This window comes from Ammodytes marinus (assembly GCF_949987685.1).
Source record: "Ammodytes marinus genome assembly, chromosome: 2".
In the NCBI taxonomy this organism is placed as follows: domain Eukaryota; kingdom Metazoa; phylum Chordata; class Actinopteri; order Uranoscopiformes; family Ammodytidae; genus Ammodytes; species Ammodytes marinus.
The window spans coordinates 24,651,657-24,678,140 of NC_137231.1; the positions used below are offsets into that span (position 1 = coordinate 24,651,657).

At 40.0% G+C, this 26,484-nt stretch overlaps 1 protein-coding gene across 2 annotated transcripts; it reads left to right on the forward strand.

Annotated features, from left to right (window-relative positions):
* Positions 1 to 1,581: 1,581 nt before the first annotated feature.
* On the forward strand, positions 1,582 to 26,383 carry kcnip3b (Kv channel interacting protein 3b, calsenilin; the record flags this gene model as incomplete). 2 transcript variants are annotated; one of them, XM_080039270.1, is made up of 7 exons in its annotated part: positions 1,582 to 1,651; positions 22,437 to 22,561; positions 22,671 to 22,740; positions 23,348 to 23,526; positions 25,464 to 25,568; positions 25,669 to 25,731; positions 26,336 to 26,383. In XM_080039270.1, 7 exons carry the CDS (start codon positions 1,597 to 1,599, stop codon positions 26,381 to 26,383), a joined length of 645 nt encoding a protein of 214 aa, XP_079895396.1. The 2 variants fall into 2 exon arrangements, with proteins under 2 accessions (XP_079895396.1, XP_079895395.1); XM_080039269.1 differs by lacking the exon at positions 1,582 to 1,651 and adding an exon at positions 13,483 to 13,588.
* Positions 26,384 to 26,484: the final 101 nt, after the last annotated feature.

The window sequence follows — 26,484 nt, forward strand, 5'->3', positions numbered from 1 at the left end:
TAGAATGAAAACAAACAGAAAACTCTTTTAATTAAATTGAGAGGGTAGATATTTCAAAATGTAATCAACTCATATAGAAGTCATCTCACCTCCACTCTAAATTCTTTCAAAAATCTAGATCAACAATGCTAGAGTGATGGTGTATTGGCAATTTACATATGAAAAAGGCATTAGACCTGATCTGCCCCCCTGGTTGGCAATTGAAAAAAGCTTGGCCCCAAAAACTTCTCTCACTGCCCTCCTTTTCTCTTCTCCCAGACCGCCTGCCTCCTTTAGAGGAGACCACTTTACCTTGTCTAACGGTCAGAGAATTTGGAACCAAATTAGGAAGGCCTGTGAACTATCGAGCACGACCATACATGCCCCAATCTGGCATAACCATGCCTTCCACCCATCTTTCACAGATTCAGCATTCAGAGATTGGAGTCGGAAGGGAATAGTAACAGTTGAGGACCTTTATATAAATGGTCACTTTGCTTCATTTGATCAGCTAGTATTAAAGTTTTCACTGTTCGAAAGCTCAATTCTTCAGGTATCTACAGTTAAGGAATTATGTCAGACAGAATATACCATCCTTTGAATCCCTGCCCGCAGATGATTCATTGTCCAAAATTTTACTGTGCTCACCAGAAGCTAAAAACCTGATTTCATCTTTTGTGGGAATATTTTTAGACCGGCAGGACAAATCTACTTTAAAAATAAAGCAAGCCAGGGAAAAAGACTTAAACATTGGAATAGCTGACGATGTCTGGGAGGGAGCGCTAAAAAGCATAAAATCCTGCTCTATAAACTCGAGGCTTCAGTTAATTAAATTTAAGGTCACACTTAGATTGCACTATTCTAAAGTTAAACTGCATAAAATTTTCCCAGATCTTTCGCCTTTATGTCACAGGTGTAAGATTGCCGAGGGTACACTTACGGGTCACTCCCCCGACTACACTCGGCTACTATCGTCTACTTTCCAGACGAGCCGCACCTGGGCTCAAACGAGCCTAATGTGTACTGTTGTGTCCAGTGCTTGTTTCCACTGGTCCCTAGTGGCCAAACAAAAAAAATTATACAATAACAGTAAAAAGTTGTTATTTTAACTAACATAGGTTGTGTCCGTCTATCTGTCTGTCCATCTGTCCGTCTATTTATCAGTTCCTTTGCCTGGTCTTATAACAACATAATCTGATTGTTGCACTATGAAGCGTCCAAGAAAAATAAGCTATAGGCCTAGTAATTACAGTAGATATGGAAACAAACTTCCCAGAAGCTACGATAATAAAAGACTCGAATAAAACACCACAGAACTGCTGAGCTAACCTCTCTGATCCTCTTTAAAGGGTTTGCTGAAAAACCTCCAGAGCGGCGGCTAATCAGATTTTCCATGCACGAATAATCTCCTGCTTAATTCATAGATCTCAGGCCTGGTTTGTTAAATTTCCATATTGACCTGAACTTCTCTCTATTCCCTCCTCCCCTCACCTCCAGGCGGACGGCAAGGGGGTCGATGGCAGCCTGCTGGGAGATTCCAATGGTGTGGAGCCTGCGCCGGGCAGAGTGAAGGATTCTGGGAAGTGGCAGAAGCCGCGGTTCTCTCGCAAAGCTCTGATGAAGTGCTGCCTGGTCAAATGGATCCTCACCAGCACGCAGCCACAGGACAAAGGTATGGAAAGAGGCAGGAAGAGACCGAGATGATGTGGCGAATGCGCAAGCGTAACTAACAATGTTATAATTGATCGCTGCATCGACTGGCTGGACCTCTCCTGGCCTCCAGAGGTCCTCCAAAGGTGCAGCTGACTTTGTTAACCTCAGGGTCAAGCGCCCAGAGAGCATTTAGTTCTATATACTCATTTGTCAAATGTCAGTACGCCCTCCATCCACTATTAATAATACAACATTCCTCCTACGTGTCTATTTTTTACTTCTTCAGAACATCTCTCACAATCACACACACATATACACTGATTGACTCCTTGAATGATTTCCCCTACCTTCCTGAATCAAGTATGTTGCTTGGACTGAGCTCCAGTCTTTGTCTGTTCAAGGACTGGTTGGTTTCAGTGCTCCACCCAGTGGTCCAGCTGTGATCATGCAAAAATAATCTCAAGTGTTTTTCGAATGAAAGTGTTCAGTTTGTCTGCTAAACCCTCATTATTGTTTCATACTGGTATATTGTTGTATTGTAATCTTCTTAGTTCATTATTATTATAGTAATTGACCAAAATTTATTTCAACTTCTTATATTCTTACTGATGTGGTTATCACTTGTGACACAAATCATTTCAATGAATACCTGTATGAAGCTATTGCATTGGATACATTAGTTTGGTGGGGGGAAAATAAAAGGAAAAACGTTTTTGTACCGTGCAAATAAAGTATGCCTTTATAGTTTTAGTTGTGGTTTAAGTATTGTTTGATATAAGAAGAAGCAAGAAAAATATTCCTCATACTCAGGACACTCTGTAAATCCTCCTCTCCTTGCCAACCTCCATTTACCATCCCTCCTTCCTTCTTCCTTCCCTTTCCCCTTTCTTTTTTCCACAAATTCCTTGTCTACTTCCCAATTTCAATATTTCCTTCTCCCCCTCATTTCCTTCCACACATCTTTCTCACTGTATGCCTCCTCTCCTGTCCTTAACTACTTGTCTCCATCGCCTCTTCTTCATTTCCTTCCTTGACTTATTTCTCCTTCTTCCTTCCCTCCCTTTCCTCTCATTCTGCCTTTATTACCTCCTCTTGTCCTTCTCTGTGACTTCCTCTGGCTTAATGCCTTCTCTTCTCTTTCTCTTTATCTGGTTCCCTGCTTTGTTTTCTCATTTTACCTGCTGTATTCTCCTCCTAACCTCCTAAAACATTATCCCCTGTTCAGAAAATAAAACTTGTTTTGGATCCGTCAACTGGTTTTAAAGGTTTGAATAAAGGGCATGTTCATTGAAAAGCAAACACTACCTCGGGCTCCAAAGAATTAACTCAACCAAATGAGGTGAATGTGTGTGATTGTGACTTTCCTTAAGACCTGCTCAGCCCCATGTACCATGTAATGCCACTCTAACGGGTCAATGAAATGTGAGAGCGATACCCAGTCGTATAAGACCGGCCCCTGCGGTTTATCACGCAATCACGCAGGTGTTGCCACGTTTTACCTCTCAGCTTTCGTCAGGAAACTTTGGAGTCTTGCAGCAGTTTCGTAAATGTTTGGTCCAGTTTATTTCTTTTTTCATGTTTTTTTTTGACGAACAGGATCACTTGCTTGCTACACTTTAAGAGAGGTGTCCTTGTGCATCTTAAGTACATCCACTCAGTGTTTGTGAGGTTAGGAGGCTGTTCTTAGCTGCAAATTGAGTTTTAACCTTCCTTGATGCACATTAATGCACATAATCAATCTGTAACACATTCAGATCGTCCTTCGCGCCTTCTTTTCTTTAAGTATTTGGTTGCAAAAATCATTGAAATAGCTCTTTTTGTAGATGCAACAGGAATATGAGCAAGGAGAGATAAAGGAAAGCAGGGCTGTGATGGGATCTATTTCATCAACTGAGATGCCAAGGGAAGAGAGATTTCAGCATTGTCCGTGCGGGCAAGCCCTCACCTCGGTAACGAGCAGCAGCTAAAAATAGCAGCACAGAGAGGAAGATGTGTATCAGAGAGAGTTGGTGGTCGTATCAAAGACGTTGCTGTAGTTCACTTCAGACGTTGATAGGTCGAGACAGCGAGAGGTTATAAACTAGACAGGAAATAAAATGTGGAAGATGTGAGTGAGGAAGCTGTGTCTGCGTGTCAGACTATACATGGATGTCACTCTGACCTGCTGTGGAACTAATTATTATTTTTTATGATCCATTATAGTGTCAGTTATTTCCAATTTATCAATGAGTCGAGTGTGCAAAGCTGAAGCTTAAGACTTATTATTGATATTATTGAGAATCCGTATCTTTAAATGTGACGGAAGAGAGAGTATAAAGAAAAGGATGACAGAGAAAGAAGGGGGACGACTTGCCACTAATGAGGGTTTTTGAATTCTTGCATCAGAATCATATTCCTAGCAGTGTGGCCATGTCTTTGAAACAGCTTTAAGACTTAATTAACATAATTTAACAGTTAAATGAACATGATTGAATCAGAATGATTTCCCAGTGGTTATACTCTTACCTGATGCAAACCTTTTTAAATGATGTACGATCAACTTTTTTTGTTCATTAGGTTTGGTTAAGTTTGTTTTTGTTCTACCACTACTTAAGTGCCATAACTTAACCTGATAGCAATCTATTTTGACATCTCTGCCCACTTGCAAACTAGTTTCCCGCGCTCTGAGTTACAGCATGGAGCGTTCCTGTGTCTGACTCCAGCAGGCGGAAGACCTGTGCTTTTGTTTGGTGGCCATGACCTCCAAACAAAACCAACATGTATGAATATATTTTTTGGCATTTTTCATGCTTTATTGATAGTGTTTAAGAGACAGAGGTGAAATGGGGTAGAGAGGGGAGTGACATGCAGAGAACGACCGCGGGCGGGAATCGAACCCGGGTCTGCTGCTGGGCCCGGCCCAGGGGGGGACGCCCTACCAACTGAGCTAAGGGCGCCCCACAAATCATGTTTTTTAATTTTATTTTTTAGCTTAGTTCTTCCAAAATCATTCAACGTAAGGCCTGGAAAACAGAGAAATGTCCCTGCCCATACCCCTAAAAGGAAAATTGCATCTGAGAAGCTGTACATGATGTATAAAAATACTCATTTTTTATTGACAACTTATTACAACAATTGATTGATCATCAAAAAGTCGTAATGATTGCACTACAGAATGACTTCTGAACCCAGAGGTGCAGAATATATCATACAGACCGACATCTTGTACTATCTCTTCTAGACAAGCACGGGACCTTTTCCCATTTAATACTCGGCATGAAGTTTAATCTCTGAACATTGTAAGAAGAGTCAGATAATGAGATCGTATATGAGAGAGGAAGAAGAGGAGATAGGAGTGTAATATGAAATGGGTAATATGAGTAGGATTAGATATTGAGGAGAGACACAGAAGGAGGGAGGGAGAGGAAGTGATATTTGGTTTCTCTTCACCCGACAGTCAAACATTCTCACACCAGATTTTCTCCCTGTGTGACTTGACTCAGAGAAAGTGAGATGAACTTCAGAGGGCGAGCGTGTCCCGCGGTGGCCTAATGAAGGCTGAAACAGGAGGAGTCATCAGTGTTGTGTGTTGTGGCTTTGTCAGGGTCGGTCATATGAAACGACAGCAACTGAAAACATCATGCGATTCAGTTCACGTCCTCTGACGCATCGAGGGTAGAGAGTAGATGAAAACGATTGAAAGAGGAGATAAGAGGAAGAGGAGGGACTGGACTTCACCTGTATGCGAACCAGGACACCAGTTTTAAGAGGAGTTTTATCTCACGCCAGACCAAGGTAGCATCCCCTCTGGGAGAGAACTGACTTTTTGTCCAACTCAGGGACTGGACATTGACCTTTTTTCTTTGGGAAGCATCCTCTATGTTTTGTTCTTTATTTTGTCCCTTTTTTGGAAGTTTGGACTGTTTTTTTGTCCTGTGAGACACCCCCACCTTGTTGTTTTGTTATTCCACACTTGCTGCTGGTGGTTCAAGTGGTCACAGATTAGAGGATGAATGCATGCAGGGCACAGTGTGAAAAGGAGATCACAAAGCTGCTGCGCTGCTTCTTTGGCTTCATCACTGGGACGCTAGTTCAAGGTATTTTCTCTTTTCTTTCTGCTTCTGGAAACAAAAGTGAAAACAGCTTATTGATAAAGAGATGCAGTCACAAACATTTCAAGAGGAAGCTTTATTTGCTGGTGTTTGTTGAATACGGTCTATAGAAATTATATAGGTTAGCTTAGGTATACAGTACATGTGTTCAGCGCTGTACTTGTGTCCAACTATAAAGTACTCAATGGGGGAGATTTTGTAAATTTTTACTCCACTACATTTATCGGACAGCTACAGTAAGTGGTTACAAGTTAGGATTGTACAAGAATGCTTTTAAAGTAAAATACAAAACTCATTTCAAAGTCCCCTAGTTGGAACAACTTGTCCTGTTTCATATGTCTATGAGTTTATAAGCAGTTACACTAATAAGTATTTTCCTTCTAAACGTCTCTGCTTTTATAATTGTTCCCAAAGAGGTAAAATCATCAGATATTTCACAAAGGCACGCAAAGATTTAGGAACATTTAAAAAAATTACTCCACATTTGCTTAACAAAACTTCTTGCATTAATCATCTCATGGCACCTTTTATCTTTTCTGTGACCCTTTGGAGGGGCCTCAACTGCTCCTCTACCTTAACTAGCTAATAATAAGTATATGATCATTTATCAAGGGGGCCAAATACTTCTATTTGTGTTGTTCATGATTGATTAGGTGTAAGTCAATCCTCTGTCCTGGTCCTGTGTCCTTTCATTAATCAAACGTCATCAAACCACCTTGGTCTCGATATAACTCTGTCGTCACCCCCAACGCTTTCTCCTCTTCATCCACCATAATGACTCTTTTCACTTTCTGTTTTTGAAATGTTGATCATCAGTTCCACAATGTTATCCCCTCAGCTTTTTCCTCTGTCCCAGATTCAGCTAAAGTCTGTGCCGACAGGTGAAACCTCGAGGTAAAATGTTTATTCGTCAGGAGACATGCCTTGATGATGAATATCCTCTTTTGCCTCTTTGACCTCTCTCTCTCTCTCTCTCTCTCTCTCTCTCTCTCTCTCTCTCTCTCTCTCTCTCTCTCTCTCTCTCTCTTCATTGTGCACTCATTCTCGATTTTTTTTTTTTTTAAGATAATTTTTTGGCATTTTTATGCTTTCTTGGATAGTTTGGAGAGACACAGGTGATATGGGATAGAGAGGGGAATGGAATTTAGAAAACGACCACGAGCCGGATTCAAACCTGTGGTCTGCTACTTCTGAGGACTGATATGGGCATTCTTGACTTTTTCATAACAATGTCCTGCTCAGGTTGGGGTTGAGCAGGTCTCCACCGATCCATTACCTGAGCCTAATAATGCCTTCAGCATCGGATGGACGGCGGGAGAAGGCAGACAGAGAGGTGATAGTTGGTTGCTGGATAAAGATAAATGAGAGGAATAAAGCAACAACCAAGGCAGAGGGGAGAATAGTTGGTTAAAAAACGATATTTGATTAAGAAGCCTTGATATAATCACACAGCTAAAGTTGGCAGTGAACCTGTTCAGCTGAGGTGGTTTTATAAAAAGAGGATTACTCATAGGGAAGTGTGACCGGGGTTGGTTTTAATTGGAACATATCAAGCAGTTGATGGGGCGAGTCGGGAGATAGCAGGAGTGGGGAAAGCCTCAAAGAGCTGCCGTCTTTCCCCCTAATGACCAGTGCTATGTATCTGCAGCTCTTGGAGAAAGTTTTAGCTGAGAGAGGCCACGCAGGGTTTCTAAATGTCTGGGGAGCTGTTTACTGAGTTTGGAGAGGACAGTTCATGTGCACAAAGTGAAGAAAAGGTAATCTTCTTCCCTGGTGTAAGTTGTTAGGGAAGATGTGAGCATTAAAAAAGACCCAAAGGGTATAATCTCTGTGTTGTACACATGCATTCATTAAAAATTACATGCAGCTCCCAGTGCAGATTTTCACTTGTGTGCATGACAGCATGACATGGATTTACAGCATTACAGATTAAGCTCATGCTGCAATCTTCCCATATTGTATTTATTTGTGTTTGTTTTGCATTTATTAGTTGTTCCTCATTAATAATTTCCCTGAGAAGCGCTTAGAATTGATCCACCAATTTGGTTTGCAGCTGAGTAAGCTTATATACAATGTTTCAAAAGTCTGACAAAATGATCCATGCTCTCATGTTTCCTTTCCTTGCCTTTCCTCTCTGCCTGTGTAGTCCAGCGTCCTCTAGTGGGCAAAGGGGATATTACATGGCTATTGAGGGAACAAGAATATTGTGCACTGTACTGTACGGCTTGTACTAACAATTGTCTTTAATTTTGCTCAATCAATTAATCGTTTTGTTGTTTAAATTATAGGAATACAATGTAAAAAAAATCTGTTACAAGTTCCCAGGGTCACAAGTGATTTCTTCAGATGTCTAGTTCCGTCTGACTGTCCAAAACTCAAAGATATTCAGTTTATAATACGCTTGGCATTTTACCATTTACCTTTAGAGCCTTGTATTTTACCATTTACAAAAACTACTAAGGTATGGAAAAGTGACACTGCAATGTTGTTTTGCTGATGGTACTGGGAAACACATCTCACAACCCTCTGGAGTCACCACTTTCCAGTCCAGAAATTCATGCACCATTTACCTCACAAGATTTGCTGTATATGCAAGGGGGATTTTTCTAAATGAACATCCATCGACCTATGGTAATTAAAAAACAAGATATGTTGGAAATTGAGAAAACTCCATTTTCTCCTCAAGAGCAGTCAACACAGCAGGGAGTCCTGAACACAGTGAAAGGAAAGATATTGTTCATGAATGCAATTAACTCAGCTTTCTTGTTAAAAGTTAGATGAGAATGTCACAGCTACTTTAAATGAAAATAAGGTCTAAAGTTAAGAACATCTTTCCACCAGCAACTGTAGCTCTAATCCCTACAATAACCAACACGTGGTTTAACATGCCAGAATATATGTAATGGCCAGTTGAGAATTTACTTACCTAAAGAATGTAAACATAGCTTTCTTTATTTAAAAAGAAAACTCCACTAGATTATGATCAGCAGCCTTTCCAAGAAAATTGACGATATATATTGACACTAGGACATAACATATAGGCTAGTGTGATAAAGGAGTTTATCCATATCGCCCACCCATGCTGAACTTGTTATTGTCTGCACTGAAACAATGGAGGCCTGCTTGTGCTTCTATAAGCACACAGCAGTAGACATATGTATAACAGAGAGTGTTTAAGAGCGAGGCAATGTAGAGGAGTTATAGTGACGCTTTTAAGTTAAGTTAAGTTATCTTTATTTGTCAGTTGTACACAAGGCACATTGAAATTCGTCTTTTCGCATATCCCCTCTCAAGTTACCACACTTCGGAGGGGGTCAGAGCGCAGAACTTACTTACTTTACTTTTGCAGAACGATCAGAGGAGAGGAAGGGATTGAGGCAGAGGTGGAGGTGTGTGATGTTAAAGGTCAGCAGCTCAGCGACGTTTGATCCATTTCTATTTTTCATCTCTCTATCTCTCCCTGTGACACAAACTCAAACAGATTTTCAAATGTGGCCTCTGACAAAAAGCACGTGCACACTGCTAGAAACTCTCCTGACCACACAAGTGCCGGGTAGTTGCCTTCATCATTGAGATTCAGACCTACAGGCTTTTCCCGTTTGACTTCTTTCAGGCCATGCTGGGATTACTCGGGCCAGTGTTCAAATTTAGCGCTCTGTTAGCGTTGATCTGCATGTTTGAGCATCCACATCTGGTCTTTTTAAAAGTTTTGATCTAGTGTTTCGGAGCAGCTTGTTTGCAGCGTTAGTCCTTTTATTTCCAGTTGCATTATGGGAGCTGTGATGGCTGCTCTGTCTGTGGAGGCCAGGAGGCGCCTCTCTCGGCCAAGCTGCCTGTATCACTGCGGCCACAGCGCAGCCATGTACTATCGCTCAGGTAGGCCAGCCTATGGTTCCACCTCCGGCATTATGATCCGTTTCTTCATTCAGTCCACCACTCTCGGTCTCAGTCTTTTCTTGTTTTCTGAGTTTAAATGAGGATAGTTCATAGTTCAGGTCTATAAAATATATTGCTTTGCAGTAAAATGTATTTGTTCCAATGTCAGTTTCTGCAGGTTGTTTCTTTTTTCTGTTCAGTAATTATGGCAATCTTTTTTTTCCCTCAAATCACGAACATTAAACACATCATCATCAAAATAATCCCAGGGCGAGTTATAGATCATACCTAAATGCATTCACTGCAGTTACGTATGTACAATGTGAATGTCATTAAGCAAAATGTATTCATCATTTTAAATGTAGGCATCATATATCTTCAGTCAATTGTATTTACAACCTTCACACTACTTAAAGAGAACTAAAAGCTTTAAATCTAGCTCCAGCAAAGCCAGCTGCAATGTTAAAATGCTGCTCACACCATAATACATCAGTAATTATGATCAATAATCTACACAGTATGTGATGTTATGAAACTGAGAGGAGCCACTTTGGCCCATAATAACTTTATTAACACATTTTTAGATCAGTTAATATATGACTTTATTAATTATCTGATGATTAAATCACTTATGTGTTACAAATAGATGCATTTAAATTTATCATAATATTAGAATATCATTTAAGAATATCACAGCTTTTCTCAGAATTTTCCAAATGTTTTGCATTTTGCATGATTTGTGTCATTTGGGCGTCTCTTTGTCTCCGGCTTTGCGAAGACTTTGGGGTGATTTTGTTGATGTGTCTGACTGAGAGGAGACTCTTTCCCTATTTACTGACTGTTGTGTCAGCAGGCAGCACCAAGCCTTCCTTTTAAAAAGCTGTTAGTGTCTTAATGGAATTCGCAGAAGGAAAAAACATAAACACACACACCAAAACACACAGATTCCTACCTTAAGGGTCGGTACACATAATTCCCAGATTTGCACATGCACGGGTTATGTGTACATGAATGGTAACTGAAATGTGAATTTGACCTTGTGGTTGATTCATTGTTGCTAGATAGACACCTTTAGACTCTCACTTATTAAGGAATAGGGGGATGTTGATAGTACTGGTAAAGTATGAGAAGCAGAGAAAAGAGAGAGTGGGGTAGAGGTTCTCCACCACCTCTCACCACAAAATATTGATCCCTCTCACTCCAGCCTCCCATCTGTGTCTCATCTCCAACCAGGTCAACAATGCATTAACACACACACACACACACACACACACACACACACACACACACACACACACACACGCACACACACACGCACACGCACGCACACACACACACACACACACACACACACACACACACACACACACACACACACACACACACATACACACCCACACACACACACACCTTTCTCTCCATTCCCCCATCTTATTGTGATGCATTAGCAGGTGCAGAGTCATCACTTATCTTCTTCAGACCTGCTAAACACACAGCCACATCTGTACACATGGTCTAATAATATTATACCATTGTTATCCGTGGAAGACAAGATTTTCAGACACATACGTAATATAATAATACTTGTAATATTCAGGCTTCTTTTTCATTCCAACACTCGCTTCATTTCACAGAGGGAAATTGAAACATATAAGAAAGAAAATAGGGTTGAGGGGGAGTTGGAAGTGTTGCAAAGTAGTATGTGCCTGCTTTTTGATGTGTGTGTTTCCAGTTTGTTTGTGTGTGCATGCTCACACCACACATGTGACCTCATCTGAAAAGCAGCTAATATGGGCGAAGACAGGGTTTTCAGGGACAACTTCCCTCGTGCCCAGAATCAGAAAGCGATGGTTAGCAGTAACATAGATGGATCACTGAGTACAGGCCCAGGGTTCAGAACTAACATTCTTAGTTGGAAAGTAAATTACAAACTACAAAGAGATGAAAAACAACCACTTAGGCATTAAAAGCTAGAAGCGAAATTAAATTACTTAAAAGCAATGCAAAATGACTAATATGAAATGCGAAATGGTTAATAAAGACACAAAGCAACCTCAAAGATAAATAAACGGACGAATAAGAGACGTTAAAAAACACACAAAGTGATCCAATAAGAGATGCGAAATGGCCACAAAGACTCAAAGTAGCCACATGGATGAAAAAATAACTGCTCAGTCGGAGTATAGGTGTCCTACTCCTATGTTTCTATACAGTACGTAGGCTTTTATGTATCAATCTCTTAGACTATTAGACTATGTGGAGTAACAAATCCCAACTCTCTATTGATATAATTTTTTAATGGAATATTTCATGTTTATCGAGTCTCAGTTATGGAATGACAGAGGGGATGGAGGGAGAAGGAGGAGGCAGCAAGCTCCAGGGCGCAGAGGCGAATCAGATGGACAGACGGAGAAAAAGGAGGAGTGCAGTGGAGTAAGGAGAGACCGCAAGAAGGACAGGACAGGAGGATGGGTGGACGGTTTGGAGTGGAAAGGACGCTTCAGTCGGAGTGAACACTGACCTACTGAGTCAAGGGAGGAAAAGTTGCAACTAGAAGCAGCAACAGATATATTCAGCAAGCTGCAGAGAGAGAGGGAGAGAGAGAGAGAGAGGAATGATAGAAAGTATGTGCGGAGGAGGTAGACACTGGGAGGAGGTTTCATTCCCTACAGCTCCTCTCAGTTTCTTAGGATTCCTCTCCCTGGACGCTGCTGCTGCCGCTTTAAGTGCCTTCTCTCCACAGCCATACGCTTCCATAACAGGAGCTGGATTTGGACAAACAATGAAGTGGACTGACTCAGACTGGAAAACGTTGAACTTAAATGTATCTAGTTAAGTCTGTGCCGAAAGGTGTTTGATAGACCTGAGGAATACTGTAGAGAGAAAAGTTAGAGGTGACTTGGCTGATTTAAAACACCAGAAGTCCCACAATTAATTGCCTGATCAATGTCTTTGATTATTTATAGACAAGAGCAGCCTTGCTCTTCCCAGTTTTACACTTTTCTGATTCTGGCATCTTGACTGACAGGTCTGTTTTAAAAGCTTGTTTCATCCTGAATATTTTGTGCGGAAATCGCTAAAACCAGAGAACAATATTGTCCTTGGATTGCAGAAAAATAGTATTTACAGTATGTTTTTCTCCCAGAGCTAAGCTATCGGAAACAGTTTGTGGTGAGAGCTCATAATGGGGTGCTTTAATTCTATTTGCTAATGTTGTTTTGCCGTTTAGTAACATGGAAGATGTTCTGATGTGCTGTTTCTCAACAAGTAAGTTGTATTCACCCGGACTTTCTCCCACATAACGGGAGCAATATCATGACAATGGACACTGAGGCTGTACCTTATTCTACGCTTTTCCCCAAAGACATTTTCATCTGAAACCATGATGTGATTTGTGAGCGTACACTATGACGTGAGGACTGATAATAGCTGTTTGGATTAAGAGGGTGAACAGCAGCTTGTGTCGTGAGTGAGTGAAGGAGGAAAGTTCCGGGAAAGCCACTCTAAACTGGTCTCGTTTAATGCACTGTGTAATAAATGGCTGGTGACACAACCCCCATTTTCCCTCATGGGTCTAGAGAGTGAGGTTTTCCATATATGTCGGCTTCCACATATTTTCCACTTCAGCATCAGTGTTGACATTAGAGCGGCCTTCATCCAGCTTGCGGGCCTGGCTCCCATGCGGTCTCCTGGGCCTGGGAACAAACCCATGCATTCGCCCACCGACAGACAGATTCCTGATTACTTACATTGAGAACACTTGTTGTTGACTCGTCTGGCCCGACTTCACTCGGGGCCGGCCCAGGCTTCCCTTTCATCTCTCCCAGGGGCCAGGCCTTCCCGTGCGGGCTTGGCCCTGAGCGGGGCCCCCTGTCCCGAAGTCATGGGGATCCAGGGCATGGAGCTTTTTGCCATCGGCGTGGTCATCATCCTTTTCATGGCAGTTCTCAAGCAGTTTGGCATCTTGGAGCCCATGTCCTCTTTTGAAGGTAAGGGCCAATCTGAGGCCCATCCGCTGCACCTACAATGACGCATCTCTTCAATTTACTCTAATCCCTGTGTTTTACATTCACTGTATGAACACTACACTAACCGTTGATTAACAGTTTATAACACACTATAATGTAATTATACGCCGATATGAGGGCATCTTTAAATGTTTATTATAAACCATTATAATATTTCCAATGAGTTTTACAATTATTATTATTATGTTTTTATTTATTATCTGATATACTCCTCCACAGGATTAGTTAAAATAGTTTATAAATATATCTTAGTACGACTTCATTATATTGTGCTTTTAATCATTTTGAACTCAAAGCCGTGTAAAAAAATGTAATGTTGAGGGGGAAGGGGTTAAAGTATACTGTTTGTCTGTTAAAGTCTAAAATCCTAACCTTATATTACTTTCAATTTGAAGATAAACCGAGGGATTAAGTGTTCCTTTAAGGGTTGAGGAGATTCTTCTTCTACATCTTAAACCCACTGGATTATCTTAAAATAACATTGTCTCAAAGCTAAAACAACGGAATAGTTTTTCTTAGTATGTGACTTTTAAAGCCAATGCTTCGCCCCATGTCTTATTTCAGATATATCTTGTTGGAGATATTGTATCTCGTTGGAGAGGTTGTTTAATGCAACCATTCTCCAATACTTTTGATAATTTCTTTCTAAAAAGAATATTATAACACTTAAGTAAAGAAATTGTCTGCTTTATTATTACACTTGCAAAGTAAATATCATCCATTTATCTATAGTAATACTACCTGAGTTTATTGACCTTACAGTTTTTGCCGCTATGTTTTCCACATTATTGTCTTCTCTTATATTTCAATTTAAATGTCCAACATTTTACAATAGCTGTACCTCCCGAGCTGCTTATTAATTTCTTACATTTGTTCCAACTTCACCAAATAAGCATGTTACTTTTTGTAAAATGCATCAGTAATATATACAGTCATATGAAAAAGTTTGGGAACCCCTCTCAGCCGGCAACATTGCACTGATTTGTTGAACCATGTACAGATACACAATCTGCAGCAGATGTTCTTGCAGGTCTTTGGAGGTGATCTTTGGGTTGTGTGCAACCATTCTCACAATCCGCCGCATATGCCGCTCTTGTACTTTTCTTGGTCTGCTAGACCTGGGTTTAACTGCAACTGTGCCTGTGTCCTTCCATTCCCTGACAACGTTCCTTACAGTAGAAATTGACAATTGAAACCTTTGGGAAAGCTTCTTGTAGCCTTCCTCTAAACCATGATAATGAATAATCTTTGTTTTTAAGATATTTTGGGAGCAGTTTTGATGGTCCCATTCTGTCTCACTTCAGCAGAGAGTCAAAGAGAAGTGCAACTTGCATTTAGGCACCTAAAATACATTTTCTCATGATTAAACAGACATTTCTATGAGGTTCAAGGCTTAACAACATAATCCAACCAACTTTGTGTTTAAAGTCATCAGTTTTACATGCTGTTACAGGCATTAAAATCAACAAAACCACAAGGGTACCCATATTTTTGCACAGCCAGTTTTTCACATTTTATTTTATTTCACACAACCAAATACTGCTTTTCAAAAAATCTTTGTTTGGAAAACATAATAATAATAATAATAATAATAATAATTGCTTGGATTTATATAGCGCCTTTCATGATACTCAAAGCGCTTTACAGAGTTCCAGGTACAATTCGTTCACACACAGTCATACCGGTGGTGGTAAACTACCGTAGTAGCCACAGCTGCCCTGGGGCAGACTGACAGAAGCGAGGCTGCCATTCAGCGCCATCGGCCCCTCCGACCACCACCTCAAACATACAGCAGTCATACACATTCACACGAGGCAAGGTCGGTGAAGTGTCTTGCCCAGGGACACAACGACCATGACACAAGTGGCCGGGCTGGGATCGAACCGCCAACCCTAGGATCATTGGCCAACCAGCTTAACCACCTGAGCCACAACATCCCAGTAGTTAGCTGTTCCTGGTAAATTAAAGACATACCACTTTTATCTTTTTTTTGTGAAAGCAGAGTCAATTATAATGCCGGCTGAGAGGGGTTCCCAAACTTTTTCATATGACTGTATATCTAATAATAATACAATCTAATGAAACTCTTTCTGATAATACTTGAACTTTCACCAGAGTTAGACCTAAAATATTTGTATTATTTTTGTTCTAGTATTTTTAGATTAACTTTTTAGGTAAAAGGTTGGAATACTTCTGCCCCTCTTTCAAGTCATGATTTTTTCACATTGCTTCCTAAACTAGATTGTGTGAAGTGCATTTAATTTATATTACCCTGCCTAGGCCATACGACGCAAAGTGCTTCACCATAAAAAAAAAGTGGGTCATAAAATACAGACAAGATTTTAACGTTTTATTCGATGAGAAGACAAGATGTGAAAATTTGCATTTCAGCTAACACTGACACATTGACAGTGATATTCATCGATGAAAAAAATTTATTTAAAAAGATGTGGCATAAAGGTTTATTACAATTCATCACAATGTACCTGGACGGGGATCTTTGATACATCCCTCCTCCTTCAGTTCTCCACTATAAAAGAAAGGAAATACACTAAAATATAATTAAACAACACTATACAGAAACGACATTACCAGGTGTTATTATTTCGTATTGTTTTTATTTTTACATTTGAATATATAAAATAAGTTCTGGACGATCAGCAAGTCTGTGTAGGGCATCAGAGTGGGAAAAGGTAAATGGAATGTTTTAGTTTGCTTCCTAAGACTTACCATAAAACCTTGATGGGCCACTAGACTGCACTTTTGGGAAAAGAGCAAACAGATCCTGCTCTTTGAATGATGCAGTTGCCTTGTGATTAGAGTTTTGGGCTGTAGGCCAGCCAGTCAGAGTGCCGCACAGTCAGCGTGCCAAGACAATTACAGCAGGAAGGCTCCAGTCGGCACATTAGCGTTTCTCACATGGCTCGGCATCATAAGCAATAAATTCAACAAAAACCCCAGTATTGTCCTTTCATTATTTATCACCCCTCTCAATCCCTCCAATCTGCAGTTCCTCCTCCTCCCTACTGCCTACACCCCGGTCTAGCATTACTTCACATCAATTATACATGCGGTATCGAACAGGTTTTCTCTGAGGCCGCCTAAAAATGGAGTCTGGAGTACTCCTCCAGGACCCTGAAGGACACTGGTTCAGTCGCCTCTGAATTTCTCTGATCCAGATTCCTGCCACTTCATCATGACTGTCGCCTCTCAGTGTGACTTATTTACAACCTGTAGTGTAAGTGTAAGTTAAACATGTGTAACTCTTTGGCAGCAATTTGTTTTTGTATGTCACTCTACAAATGTTCAACCTGTGGGTGAAAGGTAACTCAAGTTCAGTTGCCGTGCTGACAATGTGCTCCTTATTGATCGGCCTCAGATATAAATAGACTACTAATGCAGCCTTCTTATAAAGCCTTCCTTGTGGTGATTGCAGTGATCAAAACTCTTACGCTCAGTTCTGACTTCATTCAAGAGCAATTTGTTGATGTTTCTGGCCCAGATGGGTGTGCATCTTGCTACTCTGTAAAATGATATTATGGCATTTGACATTGAAATTTCGGTTTGGATTTTTGAGTAGTTTTTTTTCTGTCTTGATGTAAGAAAAAGGAAAAGCGACCAATTCTAATTAGTTGACCAATTTATTAACTGACTCATCGCTTTAGCTGAGCTTTATCTACAGGAACAGAGTTTTGTTGGTGAAATTGATATCTTCTTGAATTATTGGCTACAGCCTGGAGATTCATTACATCCACTTTGAAACGAATCGTCTGATGGGGCTGTAAAATGCCACATGTTGAAAAAGTGATAGTCAGAACTTTTCTAAAAGTTTTTGAGGTGTGGGCTCCAGTGGTGGAATCCTGATGGTATAAGATGTTTGATGAATCAGCCTCACTCTGCAGATGTCTGTATCTGCACAGTGAATACCACTCATGTTCCAAAACACAACTTATAGGGGAGAACGGGGTAAGTAGGCACACTTTTTACTCTACTGAGAATTGCTCATCACCTAAAAATCTTTCGATAGTCATTCCTACATTACATTGACGCTTAAAGTGTTGGCTTGAAATGTGTACCCCTCACTTTTTCTATCTTATTGTAATAAAGAAGAAATTAATCATCAAAGACACCCTTACACATTGTGACAATCAACCCCATCAAGGGGTCGGTTGTCATACACTATGGGGTTGTTTGTCACAATGTTATCTTAATGGGAATAATCTTGAAAAGAAGGAAAGAAAGTAGAACTAAATTTGAAAATGCAATTGCATTGTCAAGTTGACAAATAGGCCTATATAACTTAATGTAGCCTTGGCAGCTTGTCTAGTTTGGGATGCACTCGGTTGTTTTGATTTTGTTGCCCTTTTTTCCTTTGCATGCTAGCTGCCTTTTCCTGCTCTATTCTTTCCTTCTCTGGGGTGTCAGTGAGGATACAGCTTGACAATTTATTTCGTTATTGGGTTCCTTTTCTGGCTGTAGCCTTTGGATAACTTGTGACAACCAACCCCCCCAAAAATGTGACGACCAACCCCAACCTGAATTTTTTGCTAGCATCAAGGCCAACAACCATCTGACAACTAATTAGCTTGCTAACCACAATCTAAACTATAGTTTACCCTTCACACTTTTTATGGGTAACAAGTGTTTTGTTATAAACCCTTTCTGTAAAAGCCTAGAAGAAAAATACTGAGGAACTAAATATTTTCAATTTGACATGAAAAACACAAACAGTCCTCTCACCTCAAATTCAGCAGTCTATCTCTAAGGAATACTATGTAGGTGACCTCTTATCCCAATTCTGGATATTTACATACCAAAATTTCACAGACAGCGCCTTCTTGTTCCGAGATATAACGATTGTGACAACCAACCCGTGTGACAAATTACCCCGTTCTCCCCTACAAGCCTAATGTGAAAACCTAAAGCCTACAGTGCAAAAACACTGAGAACAAACTCTTGTGTGAAGAAGGTGACCGCTTGTGTCCAATAGTAAAACTTTTATTTTTACTTTGAAGATAATAAGAGTTTGTATGTGTAAAAAAACATCTTTGCTTTTCCACATAGTCGACAGCATTAGATGTCCTTTATCAATCAACAGGCTTTTTAAAAGTCTGGAATCTTATTCGTTGCATTATTTATATCATTAGCACTCAAAGAAAAGATCCTTTGATGTTGCTTCACATAAATTGCACCACATTGACATATTTGTCCATATTGTGTGTGTGTGTGTGTGTGTGTGTGTGTGTGTGTGTGTGTGTGTGTGTGTGTGTGTGTGTGTGTGTGTGTGTGTGTGTGTGTGTGTGTGTTTGAAGTCCAGTTCAGTGATCTAAAACAGACCCACTGGCCTTTGATTGGTATTTAAGTCCGTCCTCTCCTGGCTGATGTCGATTTTGGGTTCAGTCCAACTGGGTCCTATTTCGAGCGGACATCTGAAGCCAGAGGTAGCCTTGTCTGCAGAGATGTATGAGCACTATTCTGAGGTGCTCTGATACCAATATCTGGTATTTTTTCTAAACATTTGACTCCTGAGCAGGATATTTCAGTGGCTAGTAACGTCACTATAAAAAGATGGAGAGGAAATTAGTTTATTTTGTTTATCCTGTTGCATATTCCATGTTTGTTGGATGAGGCATTCAACAAATTACTTATAATCATCCCTGCAGAGTTATAGAAACATGATCCAACCAATTTTCTAAAATTTCCAAACCAAAGTTCACTTAAAAAATCTTTTGAAATGTTTGAAAACCTAAGATTGTGCATTGTAACTGGCCACCAGATTAATTTACGTCTTCATGTTTGTCTCTATAATGTAGATTATTCAAAATGATATTTATTTTCAAACAACACAAGACATTGAGACACAAGAAAACCCACGGATATTTTGGCATGAAACTAGTGTTCAATCTAAGACTTTTCTAATAGAAAGAATTTAAAGTTATAATAAAAAATCTACTTAGGTGTTTATGTTGTGGGTGTAATACAATATCTCCCACAAATATATGGGAATAAACAGACATTTTATCGAAAAATTACTATAAATAACAAGAAAATATAGTCTACACAAAAGTAACAAGAAATACAACTAACCTCAAAATGTAATTGGATGTATTAGTACATCCTGGTATTTTTGGCATACTACATTTCACATGCATGTATTGGGACATCCTACATTTTCTGGCATACTAAATAGTATGGGCGTATGGGTATTGGAATGCAGGGCCTGTCTCTGCTCCTGTTGTTTCATTAGTCTCCACTAGAGGGAGCGTTTGCTCAACACTTCCTCTTTATTAAATGAGTAATGAGTGTTTGACACAGTATTAAATCTGTGTTATGGGTCCCAGGAGGGACAGAGGAACAATTAGAAAGTGGATCACAGAGCTGACTGGGAAAATAGGATCCAGGGCACCTGTTGACCTTTGTCACTGCCGTGTTCCTTAAAGGCGACTTGTCTCATTTAGAAAAAAATTATTAAATCTTTGTTAGTCTTATCTATTCGAAGCTTCAGTAATGGATGTCCTGCTGTATCTACTGTCTTGTATTTTGTTGTTAAGATTTTAAGTAGCTTTTCTCTAGTTTCTTGGGAGTTCACAGGTTAATTGCAGAAAATGAGATTGGAGACATCACATAGGGAGGAAATAGAAGAGGAGGTTCCAGCACATCGGTCATTCAGTCAGTGAGAGGATTTTGGGACTCATATCACTGGATAAATGTTGGATGTTGTTTTTGTTTTTTTTTCAGTTTTTTTACAAGTTTCATTGCCAAACTAGAGGGATGATATTCATAAGAGGAATCCTTAAACCAACCGTGTGCTTGTTATAGATGACTGTGTGAGAATATCTGAGCTTCTTCTCTATCTGATTGAATTTCCCATGGAAATATATATATTTATAAAAAATATATTTGAGGTATTTTTTCAGCAATTATCTGATCCACTTGACCTTAAATAAAGGAGTTGGACCAACAGATCCTTCTCTTGGTTGTGGAGAATACCCTGAAAGGTCTGTTACAGCAGAGAGAGGCAGAAAGCGGAGAGAGAAAGGGGGAAGAGTGTGAGTAAAAAAGTCAGTGTATTAAAAAAAGACAGAAGGGAAGTGCTAAATAGCGTAACTTGTGGAAGGAGTGATGAGTGAGTGAGTGAGTGAGTGAGTGAGTGGCACTGTTTTCGAGGCAGGGAAAGCGATATGGGACTGGGAGTAGGCAAGCTGAAGGAGACAGGTGGATTGACAGAAAGGCTCGTAGGAAGCCCTGATTATGTCCTAGCAGAGGGAACCGTGGAGGGTCAGGGAGAAGACGAGGGGAAGGTGGTGAGGTGGGAGACAGAGGGACTGCAGACGGTGGGCATCGTCTGCCTGGTCATCATGTTCCTCAAACTGATGCACCTGCTCGGGCTGATCGACATCACCGAGACCGGTGAGACAACATGGGAGAGAGGGACGTGGCTAATGGCTGGAGGGATATGTTTTTTTTTTAAACTTTAATCCTCTTGTAGATGTTTGTGAATGCTGTTTTGACCCAAGTCTGAGGAGAATATGTGGTTGTGAGGTGTTCACAAAGATGAGACAAAAACTAACTTATCTGGGATTCATTGGAGAGATCTTTTTCAAAGCTGAGACGGGGAATAGAAATTATGAAAAATAATTTTTTTCGTCCCATAACTGGAAATTAAGTAGCAAACAAATTAAAACATTTTACTCAACTCCAGTAAGCTCTAAACAGATAAAGAATAAGTGGAAAACAGAAACACACAGTTTAGTGTACAGATGGTATGCAATGGTTTTGCACATGGTGAAATTTAATTTACATTACATTTTTATCAATGGGAGAATTCTTCTGTTGAAAGAGGTCAAAGGTTGGCTCCCGCTGTCTCCTTCTCTGAACTGAACTTATTATGTTTAAATGAACCCTGAAGAGAATAACAGTATTACCTAACAGTGGATTCACCTCCAGCTAATCAAACTGTTTTGTTTCACAGCCTATAATATTCCCCTGCTCTGCTGGATGTTTTAACAGAATATAACTTGAGTCCTTTTTCCTCTGGACCGCTCAGCCTTCATCATACAGACCTCCCAGTGTCTGATCTGACTTGCTGTCTTTTTTTCTTTTGTTCCTCTTACTATCGCTCTCTCACTTTTCTCTTTTTACTCTCTTTCACTCCATCTTGATGTCAACTCCCTCCTCCTCCTCCCCTTCCTCTGTTCTCTCTGTCTAAAGATGGTGAGTATGGCTATGCTTCAAACGCAATACATTTTGAGAAAACTTCCCCTTCCTTTTTTTTACATACATTTTGAATGTTTTCCTTTTCCCCCTGCATGCAGTACTTTCTCTTAGTGTGTATGTGTGAACTAATACCTTAAAACACAACATTTTTAATTCCTGATTTGCTCATTGAGGAAAAAACTCTTTCTCAAATTTAGATTTGTGGCAGCATATTCTTACAGATTAAAACAACGATTATTTGGTTATCTCATTTGCACCCTTAAAGAAAGTATCTCATCTTTTTTTTACTATCTCATTTGCCTGCCTTTTTGCTCCTAAACTTGCACTGCAACAAATGCTACCCTGTTAAATATGTGCCCCCTCACTCAATCTCTGCCCCAATCCTCCTTTTTTCCTCTTCATCTTTCAATCTTATACAACACTTCTCTCTCTCTCTTTTCTCTCCATCCATCCATCTTCCTCTTCCTCTTCCTCTTCCTCTTCCTCTTCCTCTTCCTCTCTCTCTCTCTCTCTCTCTCTCTCTCTCTCTCTCTCTCTCTCTCTCTCTCTCTCTCTCTCTCTCTCTCTCTCTCTCTATGTCTCTCTCCCACAGACAGCAGTGACAGTGACTTGGAGCTGTCGACGGTGCGTCACCAGCCGGAGGGGCTGGACCAGCTGCAGGCTCAGACCAAGTTCACCAGAAAGGAGCTGCAGTCTCTCTATCGAGGCTTCAAGAACGTATGTCTGCTGCTGAGATGGTTCACCAGTGTTACTGAGCTTTATATAGACTCTGGGTTATTATTACACTAACACATTTTCCACTTTTTCTCCTTCCTCTCTTGAGCAGGAGTGTCCCAGCGGGATGGTTGATGAGGAGACGTTCAAGTCCATCTATTCTCAGTTCTTTCCCCAAGGAGGTTAGACGTTAGAACAATCTCTCCTTTTTTCCCTTTCTTGTTTGGGAATGTATGGAAATTATAATGCAGGGGAGAGTTATCTACTTTTCCATATTCACTTAAAGGAAGGTGATCTGAAATATACTGGAGGGCGGGAGGGTTTTTAATCGTTCCATGCCCTACATTTATACTTTATATCAACATTTTATTTTCAGATTAATTCTAAAAAACAACAATAAAACGATTGGATAAATACAAAAATACAAATAGTTAAACTACAATATACTAAATATAACTAAAATATATTTGATCAAGAAGTAATAAAACAATGAGATAATACTCATAATTAATATACTTTAAGTTTAATCAGTTAAAGTATTTTAGAGTATAATGGCCCCTTTCATTTAGTTTTATGTAGATTATATTCAGGGCTACACATCATTTTCATTTGTAACATTAAGCCAACAATATCACTTCTATTATTGGCTAAATGTTATTGATTTGTGTCCTGTTTCCTAGTTTGTTAAAGATTTTCGTTATATTAATATATCAAGCTCAAAGTCAGAGTTGAGTTGAGAAATGATATTGACCCTGAAATCTTTGACCCTGACTCTCTTTTCCTCCACAGATGCGACCACCTACGCTCACTTCCTGTTCAACGCATTCGACATGGACAGAAACGGTTCAATCCGCTTCGAGGACTTTGTCATCGGCCTGTCGGTGTTGCTCAGGGGTTCGGTCACAGAGAAGCTCAACTGGGCCTTCAACCTCTATGACATTAACAAGGATGGCTACATAACCAAAGAGGTAGGAGCAGGTTACTGGACGTACTGCAGCTTTCTGATTGTGAAAGTGGTGATTCCTGCAACCCTAGACTTTAACCTCAATTCTTTGAAGAGAGTTTAGACAGTTTGACAGGAAGCACAAGAAGAAGAGGGAGACATGCAGCAAAAGTTACAGGATGGACTCCAAAGTTAGATGCTATTGTAAGGTCCAATTTAGATTTTGCACAGTAGCTCCAGGGAAGATTCAAAGTTAGTAACAAGCATTAATGGGACATGAATGAGTACAGGTAAAGAGGGAGAGGAGCACAGTGTGTCATGGGAAGTCCACCAGCAGTAACAACTCCCAAAAAGCTTTCCGACAGCTGTGTTGTGGTATTATGGCAACAATCCTTCCGGTAATTCTGCGTAATTTAATTAAATAGACTTAGATATTGCATTAAAGGTTCAGTAAGCGGAATGGTCAGTTTAGCTAACTTCCTGTCACTGACTGCAGTTAGCAGTCCCCTCCCTCGTCCCCACGTCACCACATTAATGCAGTGCGGTCTTCAAGCAGCGAGTTATCTAGCATCATCTCAGATAAGTAAGTGTGATAAAAACCATCAAAACAGACATTGGAAAGGATTTTTACTTGCTCCGCCATTGTAGGTGCATAAAAATTCACCGATCTGCACAGCGCGTGCAACGGCAGAGAGACCATGAGTGAGACGGGTGCCGGTTTGTAGCGTTCTCTCTTCTGATTGGATATCAGTTTCGGGATCCCCGAAAAGTTTATTTGCCGATTACATGCAGAGCGGGTGACTGAGAGATCGGCTTTATGAAACGCGCACACTATGCAAGTGAGCACTGTATGAATAAAGAGAGATTTAACACTTATATTAACATAAATAAATAGCTTACTTCACCTTTAAAGGTGCTGTAAGCGGAATGGTTCTTTTAGTTAACTTCCTGTCAGTTACTGCAGTTAGCAGTCCCCTCGCTCGTCCCTACGTCACCACATTAATGTACTGCAGTCTTCAAGCAGTGAGTTATCTCGCATCATCTGAGATCCACAAGTGTGATAAAACATGATAAAAACCATCAAAACAGACATTGTGAAGGATTTTTACCTGCTCCGCCATTGTAGGCGCATAAATATTCACCCATGTGTCGCTCTGGCGTGCACCGGCAGTGAGACCATGAGTTGGGTTTCGGTTTGTAGCGTTCTCTCTTGTGATTGGATATTAATTTCGGGATTCCCCGAAAAGTTTATTTGACGATTACATAGAGCAGCTGACTGAGAGATCGGCTTTATGAAACGCGCACATTATGTAAGTGATCACTGTATGAATAAAGATGTAACACTTATATTAACATAAATAAACCACTTACTTCACCTTTAAGTGATAGTCATCTTTCTTGCTCTAGATTTTAGGAAAACAATCATCATCTCTCAACTCATAAATAAATAATTCATAATTCATAATTGTCTTTGTTGTTTTGTTTGTTTTTCCACGTGTGACCTTCTCTATGTAGCAGTAAGTATAAAGACAAGACAATAAAGCACCAGCTGTTTGAATTGACCTTTGGTTTTTGTCTTGAATTTGGCCCTTTGAATAGACATGAAGGATAACAAGAAAGAGCGGTTCTTTTTGTCGTCCAATTACACACATTTGTTGTTCGCCTCCCATTCAACACCAGCTTCATATGAACCAAGAGCGATGTTTCATATAGATTTATTTTGTTTTTTTAACAGTTTATTTAAATTTCCTGTCAATTTTTGAGTAAAAACCATAACACATATTTAAAAGGAAAAAGGCTTTTCTCAAATTTAAAATCTTTGGGGGAAAAATAGTGAATACTTGTTCCAACTCTTTTCCTTTTCAAATCAAACCAATCAAACTTCATTTATAGAGCTTTTATACACAAAAAAAGGAGCACAGAGTACCTGGCATCATTTTGCTTCTGTCCTCTTCTCTTCAGGAGATGCTGGCGATCATGAAGTCGATCTACGACATGATGGGGAGGTACACGTACCCCTGTGTGCGAGATGAAGCCCCCTATGAACACGTGGACAAGTTCTTCCAGGTTCTGAATGCACACAAATAAAAACAACACATAAATAAACTCTGCTGAAAGTCTTCTAACTGAGTCTGTTTCTCTCTCTGTTTCGTTGACTCTTTTACAGAAAATGGATAAAAACCGAGATGGTGTGGTGACCATTGAAGAGTTCATTGAAACCTGTCAGAAGGTGATTTATTCACTCAGTGCCACACACAAACAAACAGATATGAACAGACGCAGCACTATCAAAGGCCAAATCACATCAACACCAATTAGGAGAAACAGGTCAAAAGTCCCTGGTTCAGTGACAACATCATTTCAAATCATCACTCATGTTTTAAACAAATACCACACTGTCCCATTTCCTTCCGTAATTATAGTCATCTACCATGCTTCATGCTTCATAAATCATAAACCCAACCATTGATCCCTTTGTTATTTTTTCTGTAAAGCATATGAGGGTCACTGTAGGTAGCATATACTGTATATACTGTATATATCTCTACAGGGAGGGGGGTAATACGGATAAAACTACAGTAGGATATTCTTGCGTTGTTTATAGAATATACAGGATTTATAGATAAATAATACATACATAATAAAGCAATGCGTGTATTTTAATTGTAGGTGTGAATATTCTTTAGTGTTATGTCACTTTTCTCTGGAAATACTTGACTCACTGTGGCCATTTGATAAAAACACACAAGTATGGTGTAGATAAGTATTCATAATGAACAAATTAACTTGAACCTCTGGTGACAAATGTTTTTTATTTATCTTTTATTCTACAGGACGAGAACATCATGAACTCTATGCAGCTTTTTGAGAATGTGATATAAAGACTCAACTCTCTCTCTCTCTCACACACACACACACACACACACACACACACACACACACACACACACACACACACACACACACACACACACACACACAC